The sequence below is a fragment of the Eucalyptus grandis genome, chromosome 1, assembly GCF_016545825.1.
Source record: "Eucalyptus grandis isolate ANBG69807.140 chromosome 1, ASM1654582v1, whole genome shotgun sequence".
Classification (NCBI taxonomy): Eukaryota; Viridiplantae; Streptophyta; class Magnoliopsida; order Myrtales; family Myrtaceae; genus Eucalyptus; species Eucalyptus grandis.
Window position 1 is genome coordinate 47,857,986 of NC_052612.1, and position 24,801 is coordinate 47,882,786.

The window sequence follows — 24,801 nt, forward strand, 5'->3', positions numbered from 1 at the left end:
CACAGACACTGTACACGATTAAGCATCTTTTAAAACATTCATCATCCTTTGGGAACAACAAAAATTTCATGAATCACCCAAACAGGCCAGAGTAAGCTCTCATTGAACAAACAGACAGGATCCCAGTACTAAAAGCAAAATTCGTTGGCAAAATCGAGAATCACCTGATCTCAATTCTCCAACGAGAGACATTCTTGCCTACGGCTTCTATGACACCGGAGCATTCAAGACCCAGGTATGTGCTCGATCCTGGTGGAGGAGGATAAAGGCCTTGCCTTTGATATGTGTCACCTGAGTTCAATGCCGAAGCTGACACTCTGATCAGCACCTCATCTTCTTTGATCTCTGGGTCTCCCACCTCTTGGATCCTGAGAACTTCTGGTCCACCTTCACTTGTTATCACCACAGCCTTCATCCTCTTTCTCAGCACTTGTTGAATTTCTGGCTTTTTTAGAAAGATTCTGTGAGTGAAAAACTAAAAGGTCAACTCTGATTTATGACGGTGATATACCAAAAACCTGTGAATTTCAGACACCACGCTTGAATACGATTAATGACTTCTGGACCTGCGTTAGGGAGTGCACAGACACTTTGTTCTCCAGTTTAATGAAGACCAATCGACCCAGAGAGAGAGAGAGAGAGCTTGAAATTAATCATCTATGATTGACCACTTTAGCAAATTGTTTAAGAATTCATCGTTTGAAAGGTCTATCGATGGTGACATCCCTCTTAACTCTTATTTGACGAATCAACATCATGACGAGGGCCAAAAATATAAAACTGAACAACTGAGAACTCAAATGGAATCTTGCATTCAGCATCAAACAAACATGTAACACTTAAAAAGAAGAATTGTGCAGTTTTAGCATTCCCTTGCTACTACACTAATGGACATACTGGTCAAGGAAACTGCGAGTTTGGCATGGCATAACTGTGAGATGCTTTCTCAAACATTAGAAAGCTTTGGCGAAAAAGGAGGACACTTAATGTCTGAACATGCTATGGATAGCATTATCTCAATCGTACAAATTTTCCCTCTTCTGAAATCAAGAGCAAGAACATCATTTTAGGGACACTGTTGTGGATGGAGGATCTGCATAAGTAGTATATACAAATAGCCGACAGCGACAAGTAGTAGCCCAGAAAATCAAACTTCAGGAGCGCCACAGAATTTCCGCCATCTCATGAATCTCAACCGGTAAAATAAGTTAAGAGGGTTAATTTGGTGAGGATGGTGAATAAGGCTGCGCATGATAAAATTTTGTTTTTTGATTTCTCTATTTCTTTGTTAGAAACAGGTTTTGAGCAATCCGTTTGAATTATGATTTGATTTACATTTTAAAAACGATTTCTATACAGAAATTGATTTGGAGGAGAAATCGAAGCTAGAAAATTGTAGCTTCTCTGTTTTCGAAATAAACACAAATTATTTCCTTTTCTCCATCCTTGAGAAATAGAATTTTTGTTCTCAAATTGGCAAAAGAGGTTATCATACTACCTTCATTTGATGTTGTCCCACAAGAGATTCTTATGGATCCTAAGCATAAACGTTACTTCAAGGTAGAATTCTTATATATTTCTTTACACCATCAATTTTATTTTGTTAATAATCTTGTATAATACTAGTCTTGATAAAATGATAGGGTTGTATAGGTGCTATTGATGGCACCCACATTCATGCTTCTATACTTTTGTCGAAGCAAATCCCATTTAGAGATGGGAAAGGCACCACCACTCGGAATGTGATATGCGTTTGTTAATTTGATATGAAATTTACTTTTGTATATGCTGGTTGGGAAGGCTCTGCCAACAATTGTCAAGTGCTTGCAGCAGCACTGGAGTCTCCTCACTTGGAATTTCTTTGGCCGCCACTAGGTATTTATTTGTCCTTTAAGGAGTAATTTTCTTTATGATCATATTTATAGTTATAAATTATGACCAATGTATGAATACATTGTTGTAGGCAAATACTATGTCATGGATTCTGGTTATGCATCAACTTCAAGATTTTAACTCATTTTAGAGGTGACCGGTGTCATTTAAATGAGTATAGGGGTAGAGCGAGACGGCCAACAACTACAAGATAATTGTTCAACTATAGGCATTCTTCTTTAAGGAATGTCATTGAAAGATCATTTGGGGCATTGAAGAATTGCTTTTTCATTTTGAGACACATGCCCTCATTTGCAATTCGAAAGCAAGCACATATCGTAATTGCATGTTGTGCCATGCAGTAATTACATCCGTAATCAAGACAAGATGGATAAGAACTTTTCCCTATATAGAGATCCGATGTATTTGACTGAACCTACGCAGGATGAGCTTACAAATGTTCAGTTGACCGAAGAGGGAAACCAAATAAATACGCTTAGGAAAACCTTGCCAATAAAATGGCAAGGGATAATAATATCCGAAAATTCCATAAAATTGTATTTTCAACTTTTGTAATGTATTAGTATTATTTCGAATATTATTTTGTATTTGAGGATTTCCTATGTTGTTATCTATCAATTTTATTCCTAGAAATAAAATTTTATTTTGTTATCAAACGGATTTTTTGTTCCGGAAATAGAAATTTTTAGTTGTTATCAAACGGGTTTTCTTTTGCTCGAAACTTGTCAGGGAATAGAAATTGAGAAATCAATTTCGACTAGAAATCAATTTATTCCGAGAAATTTTATCATGCGCAGGCCCTAACCTTCCACTTTGGAGTTCATTTGAGGTGGAGCACGATCTTTCCCAGATCAGCCAGGCTCTTCTGAGTTGGCTATACCCAAGTAAATGAATTTGGGCTTGACAAAAATCTCATCAATCTCGTGGATCATGTTGAAGTCAAAATGCAGGGTCACAACATGAAACTAATTGCATTTTGTGGCATGAGGAGTCAAACTTGCCCCCTCGCCCATTATGCAACTTCGCCCGTCCATAGGTACATGATCTAATTTTCCCTAAAACCCCACCAAAATTCAAACTTCGTCACATTCCTTGATTAGCAATGGGCAACGGATTGGCCATTGCTGGCCCAAGCATGGCACGATTGGGCCCGTACCTGGCACGGTCCCCCATGTGAGGGACCGGGTCGGCCTGAATCAGCCCCTTCGCTCCCGGGCCACTTTGCGGATGGGCCTGAGCCAGCCGAAGCCCAAAAAAGATTATTGGGTCAAATGTGGCCGCATGAGCCCAAAAAGAATTAAAATGGGGCCTTTGGCCACTGTGGCCACATAAGAAACGAACACTAACCCGCGGCGGTTCAATCCCAGCTTAAGCTTATGACCCAAAAAAAAAAAAAAATCCCTGCTTGAGCCGACTCCATTTATACAGCACCAGTACCCCCCACAAACCAAAAAGAAGATCGATCTACAAGGCAAACGAGCAAATCAAGTAATAAGAAACTAACATTTTTTTTTAAATAAATTGTTCGGATAGGAAAAAACCGTACTTTAAGGGTTCATCAGTTTGGTAGAAAACTTACGTTTTAAGAAAATATTTTCTTAAAAATATTGACTTGTATCGCTTATAAAAATATATGAATAAAAAAATATTTTTATCATCCACAAAAATATTTAGACATAGACTATTATGAATAACGAAATATCTATCGTTAACTAATTATTCCAAGTAATATAATCAATCATTTTTTAGAAAAAATAAATAAATCATTCATTTTTCACGAAATGGGTGGATCCTAAATATGATTACATCTTCCTTGATCTACTATTAAATCTAATCTAGATGTTCATGGTGCTGAACATTTCTGATTTGAGACCACAGGCTATCATTAAACAGCAAAAGTTACATTTTTTCTAGCTCTGCTGCACTCTTTCAGTGTACTTCAGTCGATCAGAGAGAGGGACTGCAAAAACAGTGCATAACACCATTGTCTGTTGTCTGTTGCCTTTCCTTAGCTGGAAAAAGTCGATCTTTTCTCGAGGAACTCTGCGCTGCCAATTGGGGTCGGGAGCTGCGTAATTTGAATTCAAAGCAGTGGGATGATTTTTGAGGAGTCGCGCAACGGCTGTTTCATTTTTTTCTCTCTCTGAAAGCTGCTTTTTTTGCCTTTGAGCCAATGCACAGCGCAACGTCTTCCAATTCCTCACCACCTCCTCCATCGGCAGGAGGAGGGCGTCCCCCCCCAATTCGCTTTTCTCTTTTCTGCGTTTCGGAGGTCTCCTGGGACATAGGGCACCACCCCTCGTAAGCAGTAAAGATCCACGGAAGTTGTCGCTTTTCCTTTCTGCAACGGGCAAGTCATTTGACAAAATCTCCCTAGTTAGCTAATCTTCCTTTTTGATTTTTTTTTTTGATACCCAAGATCCACCGGACCCTCCGTGCTTATGCTCGGCAATCCACGACCGTGCGGTCACGGTGCACCTCGGGCCAGAAGTGTCAATCTTTGGAGGCTGGCAAGACCCGGCATCGGGACCACTTAAGATACTTTAATAACAAGAGGGTTCGAATCAGCGATCTTGGCGATGAAGGAGAGAATGCACACCAACTGCGCTACCTATGGTTGGGTTCCTTTTTTGATTTGTCTATCATGAAAAGAAAAAAGAAGATTTCACCATACATCATTAGGAGAATTTTAATCATAGGATATACAGATTGGGGTTCACTATATTTTATTATAACCTTACATAATCATCCTTATCTCAATGATCAAACGCAATTTAACATCTTATATTTGAAAGGGAAAAAGTCACGAAAAAACCTGAAATTTCAAGTGACATTTATCCCAAACTTTTTGTGACGTGAAAAACTCTAAACTTTGCCAACGAAGTGACACATTTACCCCAAATTTTTTGTGACACAGAAAATCCTGAACTTTCGTTATGTGACACATTTACCCAAAATTAAAGGGCATTTTGGTCTTTTCATTTTAAAAAAATTAATTTTTTTTTTACTTTTTTTAATTTTTTTTATTTTTTTTTCTTCTCTCTTCCCTTCACGGGCGAGGTCGCCAGACCTTCGGCTTCCCTCCCGCCATGACCGGCGAAGGGAAGAAGAAGAAAAAAAGAATAAAACAAAGAAAAAGGGAAAATAGAATAAAAAGACAAAAATGCCCTTGATGGGGTAAATGTGTCACGGTTTGGAAAGTTTGGGGTAAATGTGTCACTTTGGGCAAAATTCAGGGTTTTTCGTGGTTTTTTCCCTATTTGAAAAGAGAGGCAAATGGTAATTGTACAATTTGAATCTTTATTGGAGCCGGAAAACATAGATAAATCCAATCTATTTGGAATCTTAGATGGGGTTAGAATTATAGCTGGAAGCAAGAACCTCAATAACCTAGAGCATGCTTAGGTATCTGTCATGGAAAAAATTCTACTTTAAATGATTTAAATTAGAAGTCACCACTTATTTCACCGCTTTTGCCTTGCTCTTTTTCAGATTTAAACTGCAAATACTTGTAAAGAGCGTTTGTAATTTACAATTAGTGTATATGATATATCTAATTTATTGAGAACAAGATCACATGCTTTGATCTATAGTTCAATATATATTTCGAGTAAAGAATCCGACAATTACGTCCATTGAGTCACAAAATTCAAGCCAAAAATCAAACGTCATTTGCAAGAAAATAAAGTCAAATGCCGCGATCGCATCATACAAACTACAACATGGCCCTTACTCTCACGAAGGTAATAGGAAGCAAAAGAAAATTTTATTTTATTTTAGGTTTTAATTGGAAAAGAGGGAATTGATTCCATCGTGGGGGTCAATGACTCCACTGGGCAGGTAGTCACGGGCTTCAGAATATGATTCCGCTCGATAGAATAAGGGGGTGCACAACCCAAATTTACATTCAGAAATAGTTTTTACATTAGACCTGTTACGGAAGAGAAATCAGTTTGATAAACTTATTTAGTTTTACATTTACGGAATAGATTTTATTAGAAATAGGTTTGGAAGAGAAATCGAAGTTAAAATTTTATACTTTTGATTTATGGAAGAGAAATCGAAATAATTTCTCTCACTAAACCTAATTTCGGTGAGTCCTCCCCTCATCTCCTCTACATCTTTGCCTCCTCCTCTTCCTCCGCCTCTCCTCATTTTATTAAAAATAAAAATAAATAAAAATAAAAATATTCATTTTATTCATTTAAAAATAAAAATAAATTTATTAAAATAAATAAATTATTTTTATTTATCATTTATTTTTAGTTTATTAAAAATAAATTTATTAAATTTATTAAAAATAATTTATTTATGATAAATAAAAATAAATTTATTATTATTTGCCTTGAGTGTTTTGCCAAATCAATTTTTTATTTTTATTTTTATTCATTTTAAAATAAATTTATTTATAAAATAAAATAAAATAGAATAAATAAAATAAAATTTATTTTTATATTTTTATTTTAAAATAAATGATATTTTAATTTTAAAATAAAATGATATTTTATTTTATTTTTTTATGATTTATTTTATTTTATTTTATTCATTATTTTTGTTACTAAATCATTTTTTTTTTTTTTTTTTTTTATATTAAAGGTCGTCGGTCACGTACCGCCGTCCGAAATGAAGAAATTTTGTGTACGTTATCAAACGAATTTATTTTTAAAGTAGAAATTTTGTGTCGTTATCAACGGTTATTTTTGTTTAGAAACTCTTCTAAAAATAGAAATAAAAAATCTATTTCTGTTAAAACAATTTTTGGAACATAATGGTTGTCATGCGCGCCCTAAGAGTCCCACCGACACAGTGAAAAATCTCTTCATGTGCTCTTGTGATCATGCCAATTGCTTCGATTTCTTTTCACTTTTAAACCAAATTCAATCTCATCAATCAAACCCATCGTTCCCCATCATATAACATCCGAGGTGTTAGGTTTCTTTGCCTTACACCCCTCAAATGCGCATCTTAATCTTTATTTTTCCCTTTGAAGCTGTTTTTTCTTGCTTGCGATCGCCCTTGGCTCTCGCCGACTTTTTGTAAGTTCATCCGAGCCTTTCCCTCTTCCCGTTAGGATGAAGCATTTAGTTTCTATCTTATGTGCTCGGAATGCTTCTTTGATTCTATCACGCGTCTGTGCGGGTTCAGCATAAGTGAAGCTTCCTTGTAAGCTTGTGACGAAGTTGCCCTTGTTGACATTCTTTGCATCGATGCTTATTTGTATTTTAGAATCATCACTTCTCTCTTGGTCTTGTTCTATTGTATAATGTAAAGTAGAAATGTTGGTTTGACTGCGTGCGGTGTGTTAATTATTCACGACACATTAAGCCTGTCAAAATGGATACTATTTCTTAATCCATATTTGATGGAATGGACACCAAATCTCTTTTGCCCTCACTCGATCCCGCCTTCGCTCTTTCCACACTCTCGCGTTAGTATGTGTATGAGTTTTCCAAATTAGGTTAAATATGAAAGTGTTTTAGTAATATAAGTCAAGTTGGGTATGGGTCGCTGAATTTATACTATATAAAAATAAATCAAAACAGGTTAAATGGATTAATTTAGGCTGAACCATCCTCGATCAACCCGATCCATCCGTTTTGGCAGGACCAACACATGACACGTGCTAGAACAAGAATAGCCACCGTAAAAAACAAGGAAAATGAGGTGACAAAATGCCCAGTTAAAGAACCTGCACATCCGGTTCGAAAGAGTGCTCGGATTATGAATTAATTCAAAGCCCCAAGACGAAAATGAGATCAGGGTGTTGTCCATATTAACGATGGAAGGGTGCTGGACTTGGTCTCTTTTTATGTGGTGCTGCTGATGGGAGGGTTCTGAACATAGTTTATTTTTATGTGGTGCTGGACATAATCTCTTTTTATGTTTTCTTTTTTTAGGAGGGTGCTGGATATTATATCACTGATGGTAGTTGCTGCCTCCATATTGCATTGGTTTTTTTTAAGAGGGTGCTGAACCTTCAGTAATTAGAGAGTGAAGTTCATGTTTTTCTTTTCTTTTGTAAACAATCAATCAATGTCAATGACAATAGTTGTTTCTGTTATTTTCTCTTGACTTGGTTTCGGCTAATAGCTAACAAGATAGTTATCAGTTATATTGTATTTTTTTTTGCCGTTGATGCAATGTTCTTATGAGGTTGCTATTATTTTTAGATTTAAATGTGTGCATATAGTGTTGCTGGTTGAAGTTGTTGATGCGTTGATACTATATGTGGGGTTCTGGTTATATGTGCTGGAATAAGATGCAGTTTTGGATGTTGGTGCATCTCGTTGCAGGGCTGTTGTGTTGCAAGAAGATGCATCAGCAAGCTAACTGGTCCAAGAACAAGACGCAAGATACACCACGACTGGTGCAAGTTTGAAATTGACACTCAGCGATCACTATTTACAACTTGTGCAATGAAGTAATCACTTTGTAATCGCAAATGGCACTTAAATAATCACTTTTATAAAAACTTAGCACTCAAGCGATTACTATTTACAACTTTTGGCACTAAAATGGTCAATCATTAATTTGCCACCATCCCTTAATTTTGCCATGGTTTGCAATTGCAGCAACCAGCAAACTATTACAACGATAAAAATGAAGCAACCATTCTATTTGAAGCAAAAACTAACCAAAACAAACATTGCCAATACACAACTAAACAATAAAAAGTGCTCAGAACTAATACATTCCAACTCCAACCTTCCATTTTGCCATGGTTTGCAGTTGCAGCAAACCAACAAACCAGCAAATCAGGAGGGCAAATAAAAAATGCAGCAAGCAAACATTACATTTCTGAAGTGCTCACAATTAATGCATTCCAACTCCAACCTTGCATTTATACCCTGGATTACAACAAAACCTTCTGCTTCATACAAAAATGGTAGACATACAAACTTCGACTATAATAGACATACAAACTTCTTCTCATTACTCACTTCACATTTGAATAAACTAGACAAAAGAATAAAAATACAATCAACGCTCGATAAAAGTTTCTTTCAGTTTTCAGCCTTGAAATCTCCCTCTTCAAATGGTCGACCAGAGATGTTAAACCCTTCATTTGAGCTTGCATTGAGTCGACATCCTCCAACTCGTCCATTAACGTAGGTGGAGGTTGATTACAGCCTTCAAGTAACTCCAGGATCACCTCTGTCACTCAATCAAAGAATTTTCTATCAACCCATTTGAAATATTTGAAATTCGAGCCTTCTCTATATCTGCCGCACCCATGGAATCTTCTCTGGGGATTCAACTGAGTCCAAGATGTTCTTCTCGGACTCAGTAACCCACAATAACAGTAACACTCACCATCTAATTCGCTTTTTTGATAGGAATGTGAGCCGCCGCTAAAGCTTCTGCCCTCCATTCGCAAGAGCGAGCTGATAACTTTGAGAGAAAATTGAAGTATGCACTCGAATTGGTCGAATTGGGGATTTAGGGTTTTCAATTTCCGATTCTACTCGAATTTTGAGATTTAGGGTTTTTTATTTTGGGGAAAAGACGCTAAACGGCGTCGTTTTGTTGTTTGCATGCTAATTGTATTCTTCGGCGATCCACATCAGCTTCAAATATTAATAAAAAAAAATGCTACGTTGGATTTCCGGCTAATTAGATTGGAGTTGGCACCAAAGTGAGCGTTTTTCAAAAATTTTGGCACTTAAGTAATCCGGCGGAAACTTTTGGCACCAAAGTGAGCGTCGTACACAACTTATAGCACCATTAATATACTTATCCCCTAGATGTTCATACTTGTATGTCCTGTTTCATAGGTTTTGTCCGACTATGATTGTGCCAAGGGAATTTATTTTTGATGTTTGTGATTGACAAATAAGGTCTCTCAACCGTTGCATAGATTGACTTTAAAGGTTGCAGGTAGGTTTTGATGAACTAGTGTTTTTCATGTTTATATCATATGAATTGTGTATCCAACGGGGCAAAACATACAATGCTATAAAAGTTGCTTGTGACAACACTCTTTTCTTATGCCCTTTTGGTCTATGTGTTCGATGATGCAAAAACGGCAGCTCGAGGATCATCGAAGCCAACAGCTTGTGTAACTTTCTATTTATTTCAACATTGAGAAGGAACACTTTCACAAATCACTTGTCCGGTTTCTTCTGCAATGAGATCGGTGCGATGAGTGGATCTGTTGTTCCAAACACGAAAGCAGGTGTTGCAAAGGGCACGTTAAATCATTATTATGTTCATAATTCCATCACAAGTGGCCACCCACCTCTCAACTTCAACACAAATTTGTCATGTTCATTGAAGCTGATGGTACAGTAACAATTCTTTAAGAAGCTTGTATCCAGATGCTGTTTTCAAATCACTTGCACATGTGCTGCGACATCAGGGAAGGAGCAGTATCTTGCCAATGTGTTTGCTACTCTCAATGAGCCGGTGCGCTTCCTCTGCTTCGGATAGAGAGAAACACTTGTAAACCACAGGCTTCACCTTGCCTTCTGCGACTGCTGGCCAAACATTCTGCTCGACCTCCTTCATGATCGCAGCTTTATTTTCTGGACTTCTGTATCTCAGGCCAGCGGCTACAAATGCATAACAATACCATCATAAAATTGTATACGAGTGACACAAAAAGGGGGACAATGTCTATGTTCTGCAGAAGGAAAAAAAAGTGAATGCAACTCCACTTGCAGAGAAGTTTCTTTTTCTATAAGGTGAGGTCCCCTCTTTCAAATGATACATGCATTAGAGACTACTTATGAACTGAAATTAACCATAATAGAGCGCTAATGTTGGTTCACATAATGACCACCAAGAAGACTGAAGTTAGAATCCGGTAAAAATATAGTGGTTTCTGTACCTTGGACTGTCAAACGTTTGGCGAGCAGACCTCTCAGATCGACCTGTGCTGCTACTCCACTCAGAAAACCGATGATGAAGAGCCTCCCATCGAAATTCAAGCAATCGAGGTTTCTCTGTAAGTAGGATGCTCCGACGCAGTCCAGAATGACATCGACCCCTGCTATAGAAGCAGTTTCTTAGTAGCAAGCCTTTTGCCCAATTACACTAGCAAAAACACGAGTATCTTGCCAAAATATCGTTTGCAGACTAATATCTTGAAAATGTGGTAAGAAATCTGAGTTATTAAAGGAAGAAATCAACGCGATTCCTCCACACACTGCTTTTTGGGTGATATCATCATATGTTGAAGTTGCACTAATATATGCACAGCTGTTTAAGAAAATCTCGAATCTTTAATGAATCAGAAAGACGTCATGCAAATGATAAGAACTCTTTGAGCGTGGAGGCAAAGGAAATTACAATTAGAAGGGGGCGTTGTATACCTTTCTGTTCTGTTTCTTCCTTTACCCGCGCAACAAAGTCCTGAGTCTTGTAATTGATGCATACGTCAGCTCCGAGATCCTTGCAAGCAGCTAACTTTTCCTGACTACCTGGCGTTAAGAAATGCTGAAGATAGATCAGCAAGTATTAAACTCGTACAATCAATTTGCGAAAACAAAATCTTGATGTACCTGCTGTGACAAAGACTCGGGCACCATGGTACTTTGCTATTTGAATCGCGAATGTGCCAATTCCGCTGGAACCTCCATGAACCTAGACGTTGTAAGGCATCAGTTCACAGCTTATGTAGTCATTTGTGCACGAGAGACTCATTTAAGCAAAAGCATAATGGAAACACACTACAACATTGGACACTTTTGCACTCGATTTCTATTAAAGAACGGATTGTACCGATTTGACGATACAAGGACTGATGAACTTTTGCTGAAGTGAAAATAACAAAAGAGCTGCTATAGTCGCTTCACCAAACTTAGTGAAGATTAAGAATAAACGAAGAGATGATGAAAAATTACCAGAAATTAGATGCTTTAACTAAGTATAATAGTCAAAGTTCTGGATGATACACCAATTGATTCGACAAGCAAGCTGAGAAAAGTTACCAAGAATGTTTCTCCAGCGGAGAGCCGACTCATCATGAAAACGGTGGACCAAACGGTGCATGCCACCTCCGGCAAACTCGCCGCATCTGTGACAGAGATGCCTGGTGGAACCGGAAGCACTTGTCCCTCTGGTACAGCGACTTTCTCAGCATATCCTCCCCGCTGAGAAGAGCACAAACCTGTAGTTAAGCCATCCAAATAAATCACATCTGGGTCACAAATTCCGGAATGAACTGAAATGCAGCGGATCAAATTTTCACATATTCATTTCAAAGAACAACATTTTGCTCTAACCCAAAATGGAGTGGAACCTGCGATCCCCGCATCCTGATCAATATCATGATTAGTGTCATTGCTCATGTCTTGCTCATATCATCTTTTAATTTGTCTTCAATCCTTTCTAATGAACTTTTGCCTCATCCTCAAATGGATAACGCAGGAAAAATTGCAGATCTTTTTCCGGCTTTTGGGTTTCTGCTCGTAATTTTTCTAGACTTCGGGTCAGAAAAAGGAATGACATCACCATTTCAGCAGTCAAGATTTTATGAGCAACACCTCTGGATCAATCATCTATTGAATGCATCAAACGTCACCTACGGAGATAACTTTTCCTCACAGACACTGTACACGATTAAGCATCTTTTAAAACATTCATCATCCTTTGGGAACAATTAAAATTTCATGAATCACCCAAACAGGCAAGACTAAGCTCTCATTGAACAAACATACAGGATCCCAGTACTAAAAGCAAAATCCATTGGCCAAATCGAGAATCACCTGATCTCCAATTCTCCAACGAGAGACATTCTTGCCTATGGCTTCTACGACACCAGAGCATTCAAGACCCAGGTATGTGCTCGATCCTGGTGGAGGAGGATAGAGGCCTTGCCTTTGATATGTGTCACCTAAGTTCAATGCTGAAGCTGACACTCTGATCAGCACCTCATCTTCTTTGATCTCTGGGTCTCCCACCTCTTGGATCCTGAGAACTTCTGGTCCACCTTCACTTGTTATCACCACAGCCTTCATCCTCTTTCTCGGCACTTGTTGAATTTCTGGCTTTTTAAGAAAGATTCTGTGAGTGAAAAACTAAAAGGTCAACTTTGATTTATGACGGTGATATACCAAAAACCTGTGAATTTCATACACCACGCTTGAATACGACTAATGACTTCGGGACCTGCGTTAGGGAGTGCACAGACACTTTGTTCTCCAGTTTAATGAAGACCAATCGACCCAGAGAGAGAGAGAGAGCTTAAAATTAATCATCTATGATTGACTACTCTAGCAAATTGTTTAAGAATTCATCGTTTGAAAGGTCTATCGATGGTGACATCCCTCTTAACTCTTATTTGACGAATCAACATCATGACGAGGGCCAAAAATATAAAACTGAACAACTGATAACTCAAATGGAATCTTGCATTCAGCATAGGGACACTGATGTGGACGCAGGATCTGCATAAGTAGAATATACAAATAGCCGGCAGTGGCAAGTAATAGCCTAGAAAATCAAACTTCAGGAGCGCCACAAAATTTCCTCCATCTCACGAATCTCAACCGGTAAAATAAATTAAGGGGGTTAATTTGGTGAGGATGGTGAATTATAACTCAAACCAACCATCCACTGGAGTTCAATTGAGGTGGAACACTCGATCTTTCCCCAGATCAAGAAGAGCTCTTCTGAGTTGGCTATATCTAAGTAAATGAATTTGGGCTTGACAAAAATCTCATCAATTTCGTGGATCATGTTGAAGTCAAAATGCATGGTCACAACATGAAACTAATTGCATTTTGTGGCATGAGGAGTCAAACTTGCTCCCTTGCCCATTATGCAACTTCGCCCGTCCATAGGTCCATGATCCAATTTTCCCTAAAACCCCACCAAAATTCAAACTTTGTCACATTCCTTGATTAGCAATGGCAAATGGATTGGCCATTGCTGGGCCAAGCATGGCACGATTGGACCCGTACCTGGCACGGTCCCCATGTGAGGGACCGGGTCGGCCCGGCTCAGACCCTTCGCTCCCGGGCCACTTTGCGGATGGGCCTGAGCCAGCCGAAGCCCAAAAAGATTATTGGGTCAAATGTGGCCGCATGAGCCCAAAAAGAATTAAAATGGGGCCTTTGGCCACTGTGGCCACATAAGAAACGAACACTAACCCGCGGCGGTTCAATCCCAGCTTAAGCTTATGACCCAAAAAAAAAAAAAAAAAAATCCCTGCTTGAGCCGACTCCATTTATACAGCACCAGTACCCCCACAAACCAAAAAGAAGATCGATCTACAAGGCAAACGAGCAAATCAAGTAATAAGAAACTACTTTTTTTTTGTTTTAAATAAAATGTTTGGATAGGAAAAAACCGTACTTTAAGGGTTCATCGTGTTTCGTGGAAAACTTACGTTTTAAGAAAATATTTTCTTAAAAATATTTATTTGTATCGCTTATAAAAATGTATGAATAAAAAAATATTTTCATCGTCTACAAAAATATTTAGACATAGGCTATTATGAATAACGAAATATCTCTCGTTAACTAATTATTCCAAGTAATATAATCAATCATTTTTTAGAAAAAGAATTAAATCATTCATTTTTCAAGAAATGGATGAATCCTAAATATTTTTACATCTTCCTTGATCTACTATTAAATCTAATCTAGATGTTCATGGTGGTGAACATTTCTGAATTGAGACCACAGGCTATCATTAAACAGCAAAAGTTACATTATTTCTAGCTCTGCTGCACTCTTTCAGTGTACTTGCAGTTCAGTTGGTCAGAGAGGGACTGCAAAAACAGTGCATAACACCATTGTCTGTTGTCTGTTGCCTTTCCTTAGCTGGAAAAAAAGTCGATCTTTTCTCGAGGAACTCTGCGCTGCCAATTGGGGTCGGGGAGCTGCGTAATTTGAATTCAAAACAGTGGGATGATTTTTGAGGAGTCGCGCAACGGCTGTTTTTTTTTTCTCTCTCTCTGAAAGCTGCTTTTTGCCTTTGAGCCAATGCACAGCGCAACGTCTTCCAATTCCTCACCATCTCTTCCATCGGCAGGAGGGCGTCCCCCCCAAATTCGCTTTTCTCTTTTCTGCGTTTCCGAGGTCTTCTGGGACATAGGGCACCACCCCCTCGTAAGCAGTAAAGATCCACGGAAGTTGTCGCTTTTCCTTTCTGCAACGGGCAAGTCATTTGACAATATCTCCCTATAGCTAATCCTCCTTTTTGATTTGTCTATCATGAAAAGAAAAAAAGAAGATTTCACCGTATATTTCTCATAAGATATGCAGATTGAGGTTCACTATCTTTTATCGTAACATTACATAATTTTTATCTCAATGGTTAAACGCAGTTTAACATCTTATATTTGAAAAGATAGGTAAATAGTAAAGGTACCATTTGAATCTTTAGCCGAAAAACATAGATAAATCTAATCTATTAGGAATCTTCCGATGGGGTTCCGAATTATAGCTGGAAGCAAGAACCTCAATAATCTAGAGCATGCTTAGGTATTTGTCCTTGGGAAAAATTCTACTTTAAATGACTTGAATTAGAAGTCACCACTTATTTCATCGACCCCGCCCCCGATCTAGGTGGCGGCGCTCTTTTCAAATTTAAACTGCAAATACTTGTAAGAGCGTTTGTAATTTACAATTAGTGTATATGATATATCTAATCTATTGAGAACAAGATCACATGCTTTGATCCATAGTTCAATATATATTTCGAGTAAAGAATCCGACAATTACGTCCATCAAGTCACAAAATTAAAGCCAAAAATCAAATGTCATTTGCAAGAAAATAAAGTCAAACGCCGCAATCGCATCATACAAACTCCAACATGGCCCTTACTCTCACGAAGGTAATAGGAAGCAAAAAGAAAATTTTATTTTATTTTATTTTTGGTTTTAATTGGAAAAGAGGGAATTGATTCCATCGTGGGGGTCAACGGCTCCACCGGGCAGGTAGTCACGGGCTTCAGAATATGATGCCGCTCGATAGAATAAGAGCCCCACTCAACATAGTGAAAAATCTCTTCACGTGCTATTGTGATCATGCCAATTACTTCGATTTCTTTTCACTTTTTAAATCAACTTCGATCTCAATAATCGAACCCATCGTTCCCCATTATATAATATCTTCGGTGTTAGATTTCTTTTGCCTTATACCCCTCAAATGCGCATCTTAATCTTTATTTTTCACTGAAGCTGTTTTTTTCTCGCTCGCGATCGCCCTTGGCTCGCCGACTTGCCTGCAAGTTCATCCGAGTCTTTCCCTCTTCCCGTTAGGTTGAAGCATTTAGTTTCTATCTTATGTGCTCGGAATGCTTCTTTGATTCTATCACGCGTCTGTGCGGGTTCGGCATAATTGAAGCTTCCTTGTAAGCTTGTGACGAAGTAGCCCGCGACTGTACTTTGCACCGATGCTTATTTGTATTTTAGAATTGTCACATCTCTCCGGGTCTTGTTCTATTGTATAATGTAAAGTAGAAATGTTGGTTTGACTTGCGTGCAGTGTGTTAATTATTCACGACACATTATGCTATTTCTTAATCCATATTTGATGGAATGGACACCATTTCTCTTTTGCCCTCACTCGATCTCGCCTTCGCTCTTTCCATACTCTCGCGTTAGTATGTGTATGAATTTTTCTAAATTAGGTTAAATATAAAACTGTTTTAGCAATATAGGTCAAGTTGGGTATGGATCGCTAAATTTATACTATATAAAAATAAATCAAAACAAGTTAAATGGATTAATTTGGATTGAAACATCCTCGATCAACCCGATCTATCCGTTTTGGCAGGTCAACGATGCATTTATGCCACATAATTAGCCGTGCTCGGCATCAAGCTTAAGCTCGTGCCTAGTATAGCGTACAACCGGTTCATACTTGAAAAGTACAGGTATCATGTCACGGTCGACCCTCTTAACCCCTTAAATTATGTTTTTCAAGGGACTGGGTATTAGTTTGGGCCGAATTTAAATACTTTACTGGGCTTATAAAAAGTTTGTAGTCCTGAGTTAATTTGCCTCCTGAATGTTCAGTTGTCATAGGCCCGAGGTCAAAGGGATACTTTCCGATTATCGTCGGTCCAGAAAATTCCATTCGACTATACTTTTAATTATTGGGTGACATTCGGGGATACCCCATTTATAGGTCCAATGTTCCACGTCTATCAATTGAAAAGTCTGAAGTACCAACTCCGCAATTAATTGCTAGAATTAATAGTTGTTCAAATCATTCATTTGAAAAAAATAGAAACTTTTATTATTGGATGATCATGATATTTCGTAAAAATCAAAATTGAGTTGAAGACATCAGTCACGTACAAAAATACCCAAAACTAGATATGCGCATTGTTTATATTTGTAACCAACCAACCATATATACGACCAAAGGGATTTTCTCATGTCGAAGTGGGTTGGAGCGGGGGTGGTGGGGGAGCAAAGTGCCAAGTCCTGGTAACCGGTGTGGTCTTCATAATTGTGATGCTTTCATCCTTTTTTGCGGGCATCAAGAATATTGTTTAGACTTTTGATGATGAGGGAATATATGGATTGATGATCGTATAAGAAGGCGTTTGTCATGCTTCTTTACTTGTATTTTGGAAACTTTGACGATCGTCATTCGAAATGACTCTCTATATGAAAAATTAAACTTGATACATAAGTAGTACTCTCAAGAACACAAATGGTGTTTATCTTCTTTGACTCGCCATAATCACAAGTGAAGTGACCTTTTCACTACCGTTAAAACATTTCACCCTTGAAATGTTCTTTACGAGATGACGCTTCCCTTTCTCATGTATGTTAAGCTTCAGTTTCTTCTCTGAAAAACTCGCTCTCTTGCCTTTTAGCCTTTTAAATCTATCCAGGCGCTTGCGCGTGGAGTCAAAGCCCCGTGTGAGCTAAAACCAATAAAATAAATATCTATTTCTGGTTTAATTGCCAAGAGGCAGTTCTCTTCCCGCTCAAGGTGACACATAGCATCCCCAAAGGTCTCTATGTTCTCATTGTAGGTTAGATGCATCTTCATATGCTCCAAGTTTTGAGGCAACGAGCGGATTATTGCTTGCACTCGTTGCTCATCAATCAAAATGTGGCCAGCGTCCTTCAGCTCACTAATCATGTTTGACAAGTGCCTCAAGTGTTCTTTCATGATTTGTCCATGAGACATCTTGTATGAGTCAAATCTTATTGTGAGTTATCTCAGTTTGATCACAAATATTTGACCAAATCTTGCCATTAATGCTGCCCATATGTCTTTAGCATTTTCAAAATACCTAAACTCTTGTATGATATCATTATCTATATGCGAGCAATAGAGTTCATTTTCTTTTGCGCAACAAATGCATCCTTATCCCTTTTGTGTTGAGTAGTAATGCATTCTTTAAGTTCTTCCATAATCTAGTTAAGAGCTTTAAGTGCTTCTTGCATACTAGATTTTCATATTCCATATCCCATAATTATCATTGTTTAATTTCTCTCTTTTAGTTGGCTCACCCATTATGTTTTACGATATTGAAGCCATTGTATTTGGACATTTCAGGAATATATACACGAATTAATAATGCCTAATATTTATGCATCTATTTTGCGTAAACTAATTGTATTAATGAATAATTCAAATAAGGTTTCATTGTTAAAGATCACTTTGTTTCTAATCATCATTTAAATATCCTAATTTGAAATTATCATTAATATAATTATTTATGCAAAATTAAGTTCTTTGAAGTTACTAAAATTTTCTTGAACTTTCCACTAGAAATACAAATAATGTAATGACAACAATAAATAACATTAAATATTCACAACTAAATATCCCATTTGCAAAGTAGAAATCTAACAGAAAAATATCAACACTTTGGAAAAAAAAAAAAATTCACAAGGGATAACAAAAACTAAAGATATAATATCAACACTACTCTTGCTTTTTATAAGTTGGGAAAGACTCATAAAATTCCTTAGAAAATTTAATGGTCCTATTTGGCAGCCAAGGAAAGACACTCGGAAATCCCTTAGGTTTTCGCCATGGCGCATTCACTTGGCACTAAGATGCATTTGTCACGGTCCGTGAATCCTCCCGTACTCGTGCCACTTGTGAGTGGCGCTTGGGATTATCTGGTGAAGGGTGTGAGGCAGAAGGGTAGAAAACAATTGGTCCGTGGGAGTGGCGTCAGGACGGTTGGTGCTAGGAGTTGGGATAGAAGGATTACATCACTTAGGAGCTCAAGACGAGGTAGGCCTCCGTGCACAAACTGGTCGGGAGGCGATGCCGCTCTCCCGATGAGGCCATGGCAGGCCGAAACCAATCGTTGTGCCTAAAGAGAACTGCTGCCTTACTCGATGGACTAGACGTCCGAGCGAAATTGAGCGTGGTAGGATCTCGTATGAAGAATCATTCACCGTATCGTTCGTGGAACAACTAAAGAAGGAAGGCTGGCCTGGCGAATTCCGCTCGCTAGGCTCCCGCGGGTCGTTCTGAGGCCAAGGAAACTCTCGGCCTGTGACAAGTGGTATCGGAGCAGGAATCCCTCCAGTAAGCGAGTGAGCAAGTCGGAGAATCGGACTCCTCGCTCAAGTGCGGGTCGAGCAGATAAGTCCTAGTGGATGGGTGCTAGGACGAGTCAGCTTCTCGCCGAGCGGAATGCGAGTTAGAGAAGAACCGAACCCTTGCTGAATGAGGATAATGTTCCTAGATCGATTGGTGAATTCGAAGAAGAGGTCTACTATCACGTTTTCAACAAGAAAAGAACCTCCATTGGTCTGCTGGGGTCAAGATGCTGGTTATTTGAAAGGTCTTTGCCAAAAGATGCGGTTGGCGAAAAATGCCACACTTGCCAAAAAGCGCAGGTGACTAAAGGGCCGAGCGGTTGAGATCAAAAGAGGCCATCAATGGAGCGAAACCTGTTTTGTTGGGCGAGCGTAACCGTTCGATGTGAATTCCCAAAAGTGGCACATCAATGGTTAATTTACGCAAGGAAGCGATAGAGCAGAGATCACAACGAGGGTGTTGCGAATTGAGTGGGGGAGAATGTCACGGTCTGTGAATCCTCCCGTACTTGTGACACTTGTGAGTGGCGCTTGGGATTATCTGGTGAAGGGTGTGAGGCGAAGGGTAGAACACAAGGCGGGTCCGTGGGGTGGCTTCGGGACGGTTGGTGCTAGGAGTTCTGGGATAGAATGATTACATCACTTAGGAGCTCTGAAGACGGGGTAGGCCTTCCGTGCACAAACTGGTCGGGAGCTGATACCGTTCTCCTGACGAGGCCATGGCAGGCCGAAACCGGTCGTTGTGCCTAAAGAGAATTGCTGCCTTACTCGATGGACTAGATGCCCGAGCGAAGCTGGGCATGGTAGGATCTCGTACGAAGAATCATTCACCGTATCGTTCGTGGAACAACTAAAGAAGGAAGGTTGGCCTGGCGAATTCCGCTCGCTAGGCGCCCGCGGGTCATTCCGAGGCCAAGGAAACTCTCGGCCCGTGACACATTCATCCCAAGGGTTGACATCTTCGTTGCCCCAACCCTCGTATATTATCTCAAAAACATTTTCCACTAGGTTTTGATAATTTAGAATAACGTTGATTTCTCATAAACCATCTAACACTTCTCGCCATTCAAATGAAAGAATGTTTGTTAGAGCTTCGATCTTCTCAAAATTTGGCATAAGATAACCATTCCAAATGATATATTGTATCATCTCATTGATCTTGCTACCGTGCATCGCCATATCAACACAACCATCCCACTGATAAACGGCTAACTCATTTCTTAGCCTCAAAAGTCTCGACCTTTGTTCATCCGTCATTGGGAATATAGGCGAGTGTATCATATGTACCACCAATGCTGCAACAAATGCAGAGAAAAAGGATTACTCATATTCCATGGTACAACACAATAGGAAACATTCATTCATATACACATGAGCCAACAATTGTATTTCCAAAATCATAAGGAAATACAAGAGAAAATGCCACATATACCCAAAAATATGCACATTATAGGGTTCATTATGCATTTTCATATCCTTACAGGCTTCAAACATGTAATATGAATATACCAAAACGTTGATTCTATTATGCAGACGCCGGCACCAAGAACACTCCTATCGGAGCTCCCACGCGACTACATGCACGGACAAAAGTTTTTGTTTTTTTCATTGGGTCGCTCAGGTCGGGTCAACCGATGTCATAGTGACGTCAACTACGCTAGGTACGTTCCGTGCATCCATTGGATGGTTCCAGCGCGTGATGGTGTGTGCCGGCAAGGCCGCGTCTTGTGGTGTGGTCGCGCGTGAGGGCACATGCAGCCTCCCTTGGCGGCGTGCCACTCCTCGTTCTTCTTGTTTCAATAAGATCTTTCACCCTATATAATCAAAATTTATTTTCACAGGAAGAAACATATCGAGACATATCTGAACAGTACACTCGTGTGTTCAACCCTTCGAATGAGCTTTCCGAACCTGATTCATGCTTTGTGTTCATCATAAATTTCAACGTATTAATACCAAACAAAACAAACAGTATTCGATTAGGAAACAAGAACATAACATCGCTCTAATACCTATGATAGATTTTAGAAATGGATTCCAAAAATCATACATGGGAAAATGCGGAAAACATGCTGAAAATTACTTGAATTACTTATTGAGAAAGGTACATCACGCAATGGAATGTATCTTAATTTCCATATGTTAAATGGCCGTTTGCAATTGTGAGAGTTCCTGTATCCATTCTTCGAGTGTATTCGAGAACAGTCGAGAGTGAGAGCAAGAATTTTTTGTACTTTTCTCTTGAGAAGAATAACATGAACATAGGGGATCCGCAATTGCTAATGATTTTAGTGGGGGCCCTGGCGGTGGGATGCTGGGCTAGTTTCCTTCGAGGTATCGGGGCCCGGCCCTTAGGTGCCGTTTGGGCATGAGGGGCCTGCGGTGGAGTCCTCAGTTATAAAAAAAAAAAAAAAAAAAAATTAACATCGTCACATTAAGAATTCTCTCTTAGGGATTGTATCACTTTATTTAAAAAGGGCATAACTGCCAGGCAGTTATTATTTTACAGATAACCGTCTTTAGTGGTCATCTATTCAGATTATGGGCTAGCCACACGGCGGCCCATCCAGTTAACCATCAGTTTTCGTTTCTACACGATTTTGTTTGATTTAATTAGGAGCGGTCCAATGAGGCTACCATGATATATTTACTCATAAATGTGCAAGCTTACGACGAGAAGGACCCTGGACTTGACTATGCTTGAACTTCCGCACATTTTCAATTAAATATCATCCTGCCGACCACAACCTGTTCACTTTTCTATTGGCTATATTCCCGCCGGGTAGCTTTTTCTTATAATTACAATAATCTTTTCAAAAAAAAATGTGACTCTATTAAATTGTTAATAATCATAAATTCATAATATAGTATTGTGACTTTGTTTGAATTAACTAGAAATTCATCTATAACTATGTAAGATGTAAAATGTAATTAGCATATTGATGTGATAGGTTAAAACCCAGTCCAACATGGGTCTATAAAGTAAATTTTTGAATTAAATTCTTCTTCACCATGGTAGAGATTCTGTTATCTTTTCTGTAAAAGCACTATTTCAACCGAATTAAATGGGACATTACAAATGTATGAATTTCATTTTTAAAAACTTAATGGACAACTGTTACAATTTCTTAAATATTGTGTAGAGAAATGAACTATATTATCGAAATTTGTAATTTATAGAAAATGTATCTATATATATTGTAATTGACAAATGGAAGTAGAGTTGTTTATTGATAACTCTATAAAAATAGAGTTTTTTTTTTTTACCTATTTTAGGCAATAGATATAGTACTTTACAATGCAGTATTCGTTAAAAAGTATTTGGATTTCCTTCTATTTACCCAATTTTTTCTTGTTTATGCAGAATAATGAGATATGGATAAAATAAGGAAAAAATGGCAAAAAGAAGGAAAGGAAAATTCTGTCATTTATGAATTCAAATCAAAAAGCGTTGGAAGATGAATGCCAAAGTAAGGATTCTACAATTTATTCCCTGATTTTATATGAAAAAATAAGCAATTGTGTTGTGTTATGATTCTTGAATATATCCTATAAATAGGATAATATAGACCGTTGTTGTTTTTTTTTTTTGTTTTGTTTTTTTTTTTTAATTTTTTTTTAGATCGTTTTTCATTGTTCTAAGAGTTTTTTCAAATATTTTGAAGAGAAGACAAAATGGTAATAGAATTCTTGTTCTTTGATTCGAGATGCTAGGTTTGACTTATATTTTTATTTCTTCTTCTACTATGTTCTAATTTTCTTTTATTAGGCCTAACCATGATTATGTGAATTTTATGATTTTTATGTATGCAAGTGATTTCATTTGTGTTAGTTATATATTATTATACTTAATGATTTTAAGTGACTAGCCACCACTTGAATGATCTGATATGCATATATGAGATTGAGAAGTGATAATATGCAATTACTCCTTATAATCTATAACCATGAATTAAATATGGATAGAAATATACCGCATTATTTGTACAGCTTTAATTCACTTATGTTTATTTAAATTTACATAGAGATATAGTGGATTAATAAACGAGAGGTTTGCTATAGCTAGAGATAGGATAATAAATAGATTAAGAAATTCCGTTATCACATGTTTGATATTATTCTTGTATGCATAACAATCTAAAACTCATATTTAGTGGTTATGATGAAATTGATCTTTGTGACATATTTATCGATTGATTTACTGATTGATTTACTGTATTTAGTCTCTAAATTTTTCTTATAAGATTTTTAGTTTTAAGTTATTCTCAATTCTATTTTGATCCGTTAGACAATTTTTTTTTCGGGGTTCTTGGGTCACCAAAAAAATTAATTATCAATCTCTATGGGACAATACTCTTTCTCATCATTATATTACTTATTCGACACGTTCACTTACGTTTAGAATTTTACGAACAGTCATCTAACTTTTTTGAAAAACTGCACTTGTTTTAAATTTTGAAATAGACTTACTTATTTCTTGGCCTAATTATGAATTGACATTGATTGTTGTCTCTACACCTAAGGAAAAATAAAGAATGATGTGACATCCTAGATTTTTTAGTTCTGCTTTCAATTAAATTAATCAGGCCTTTCATCGACGCGCCTATAGGGCTATTCTCAGAGTTGATCACTCTTGAAATAACTAGACTATTTGGGAAAGCCATTAAGGGATTTTAATGCAATAGACTTGGGAATTCGACCAGGAATCGGCTACTCGACTGTGCTCATTTGCAGAGGCCATTACGACATAGTTAAAAAAAATCGACCAAGGATTAGAGATAGGTCGGTTCGACTGAGATGTGTGGCTCAACATGGGTGATTCCACTAAATTGCAAAATTCTCGTTGATCGGCACTAGACTAATTTTTCTGTCGTTTTGGTACCTTGTATTCATAATCGAAACCTCAAGATTTTCACGACCATCGAGAGTTGCCAATGTGTCGAAGAGGTTCATTGTGGTTCAAAGAAAATCGACCACGGGTCATTTGTACTAAAAATTTCTGAAAGCTACCTGGTAGACTAGGTCACGCTAAAATCGTGCTAGATTGAAATTAACAGCAAATTTGAATCCGATTAGTTCTGTCATGTCACGAGTCATTTTAGGAACGTCGACTCAGTCTCCAAAGATTTTTCTGCAAACCGAGATTTTGGTGGAAAAAGTTGAGATAGGTTCGTTTTCAACCGGGAAATTCTGAGGGTCGTATTTGATTGTGAAATTGGGATGCAAGTAGGATCAATTGAGGAAAATATCAATTTGATTGTGAGCTCGATAATAGAATTTATAGAAGCCGAAATGGATTGATTCGAAGAGGAATTGAATGGGATTGAAACAATTCCATCCAAAATTCGTGTGCCCCCCTTGGACCCAACAATTGGACCTATTCAAAGGCTTCTAGAAGGGATTTTGTGGCTGGAAATTGTAGAGGAAT

General features: G+C 38.0%; 1 protein-coding gene across 1 annotated transcript; it reads right to left on the minus strand.

Moving 5' to 3' along the window:
• Positions 1-10,070: 10,070 nt before the first annotated feature.
• On the minus strand, positions 10,071-13,080 carry LOC104447701 (quinone oxidoreductase PIG3). Its single transcript, XM_010061421.3, is given in 8 exon segments — positions 10,071-10,445; positions 10,724-10,882; positions 11,208-11,315; positions 11,397-11,478; positions 11,826-11,986; positions 11,989-12,004; positions 12,603-12,900; positions 13,006-13,080. Coding segments are annotated over 7 exon segments (975 nt in total). The 5' UTR covers positions 12,855-12,900; positions 13,006-13,080; the 3' UTR covers positions 10,071-10,248.
• Positions 13,081-24,801: the final 11,721 nt, after the last annotated feature.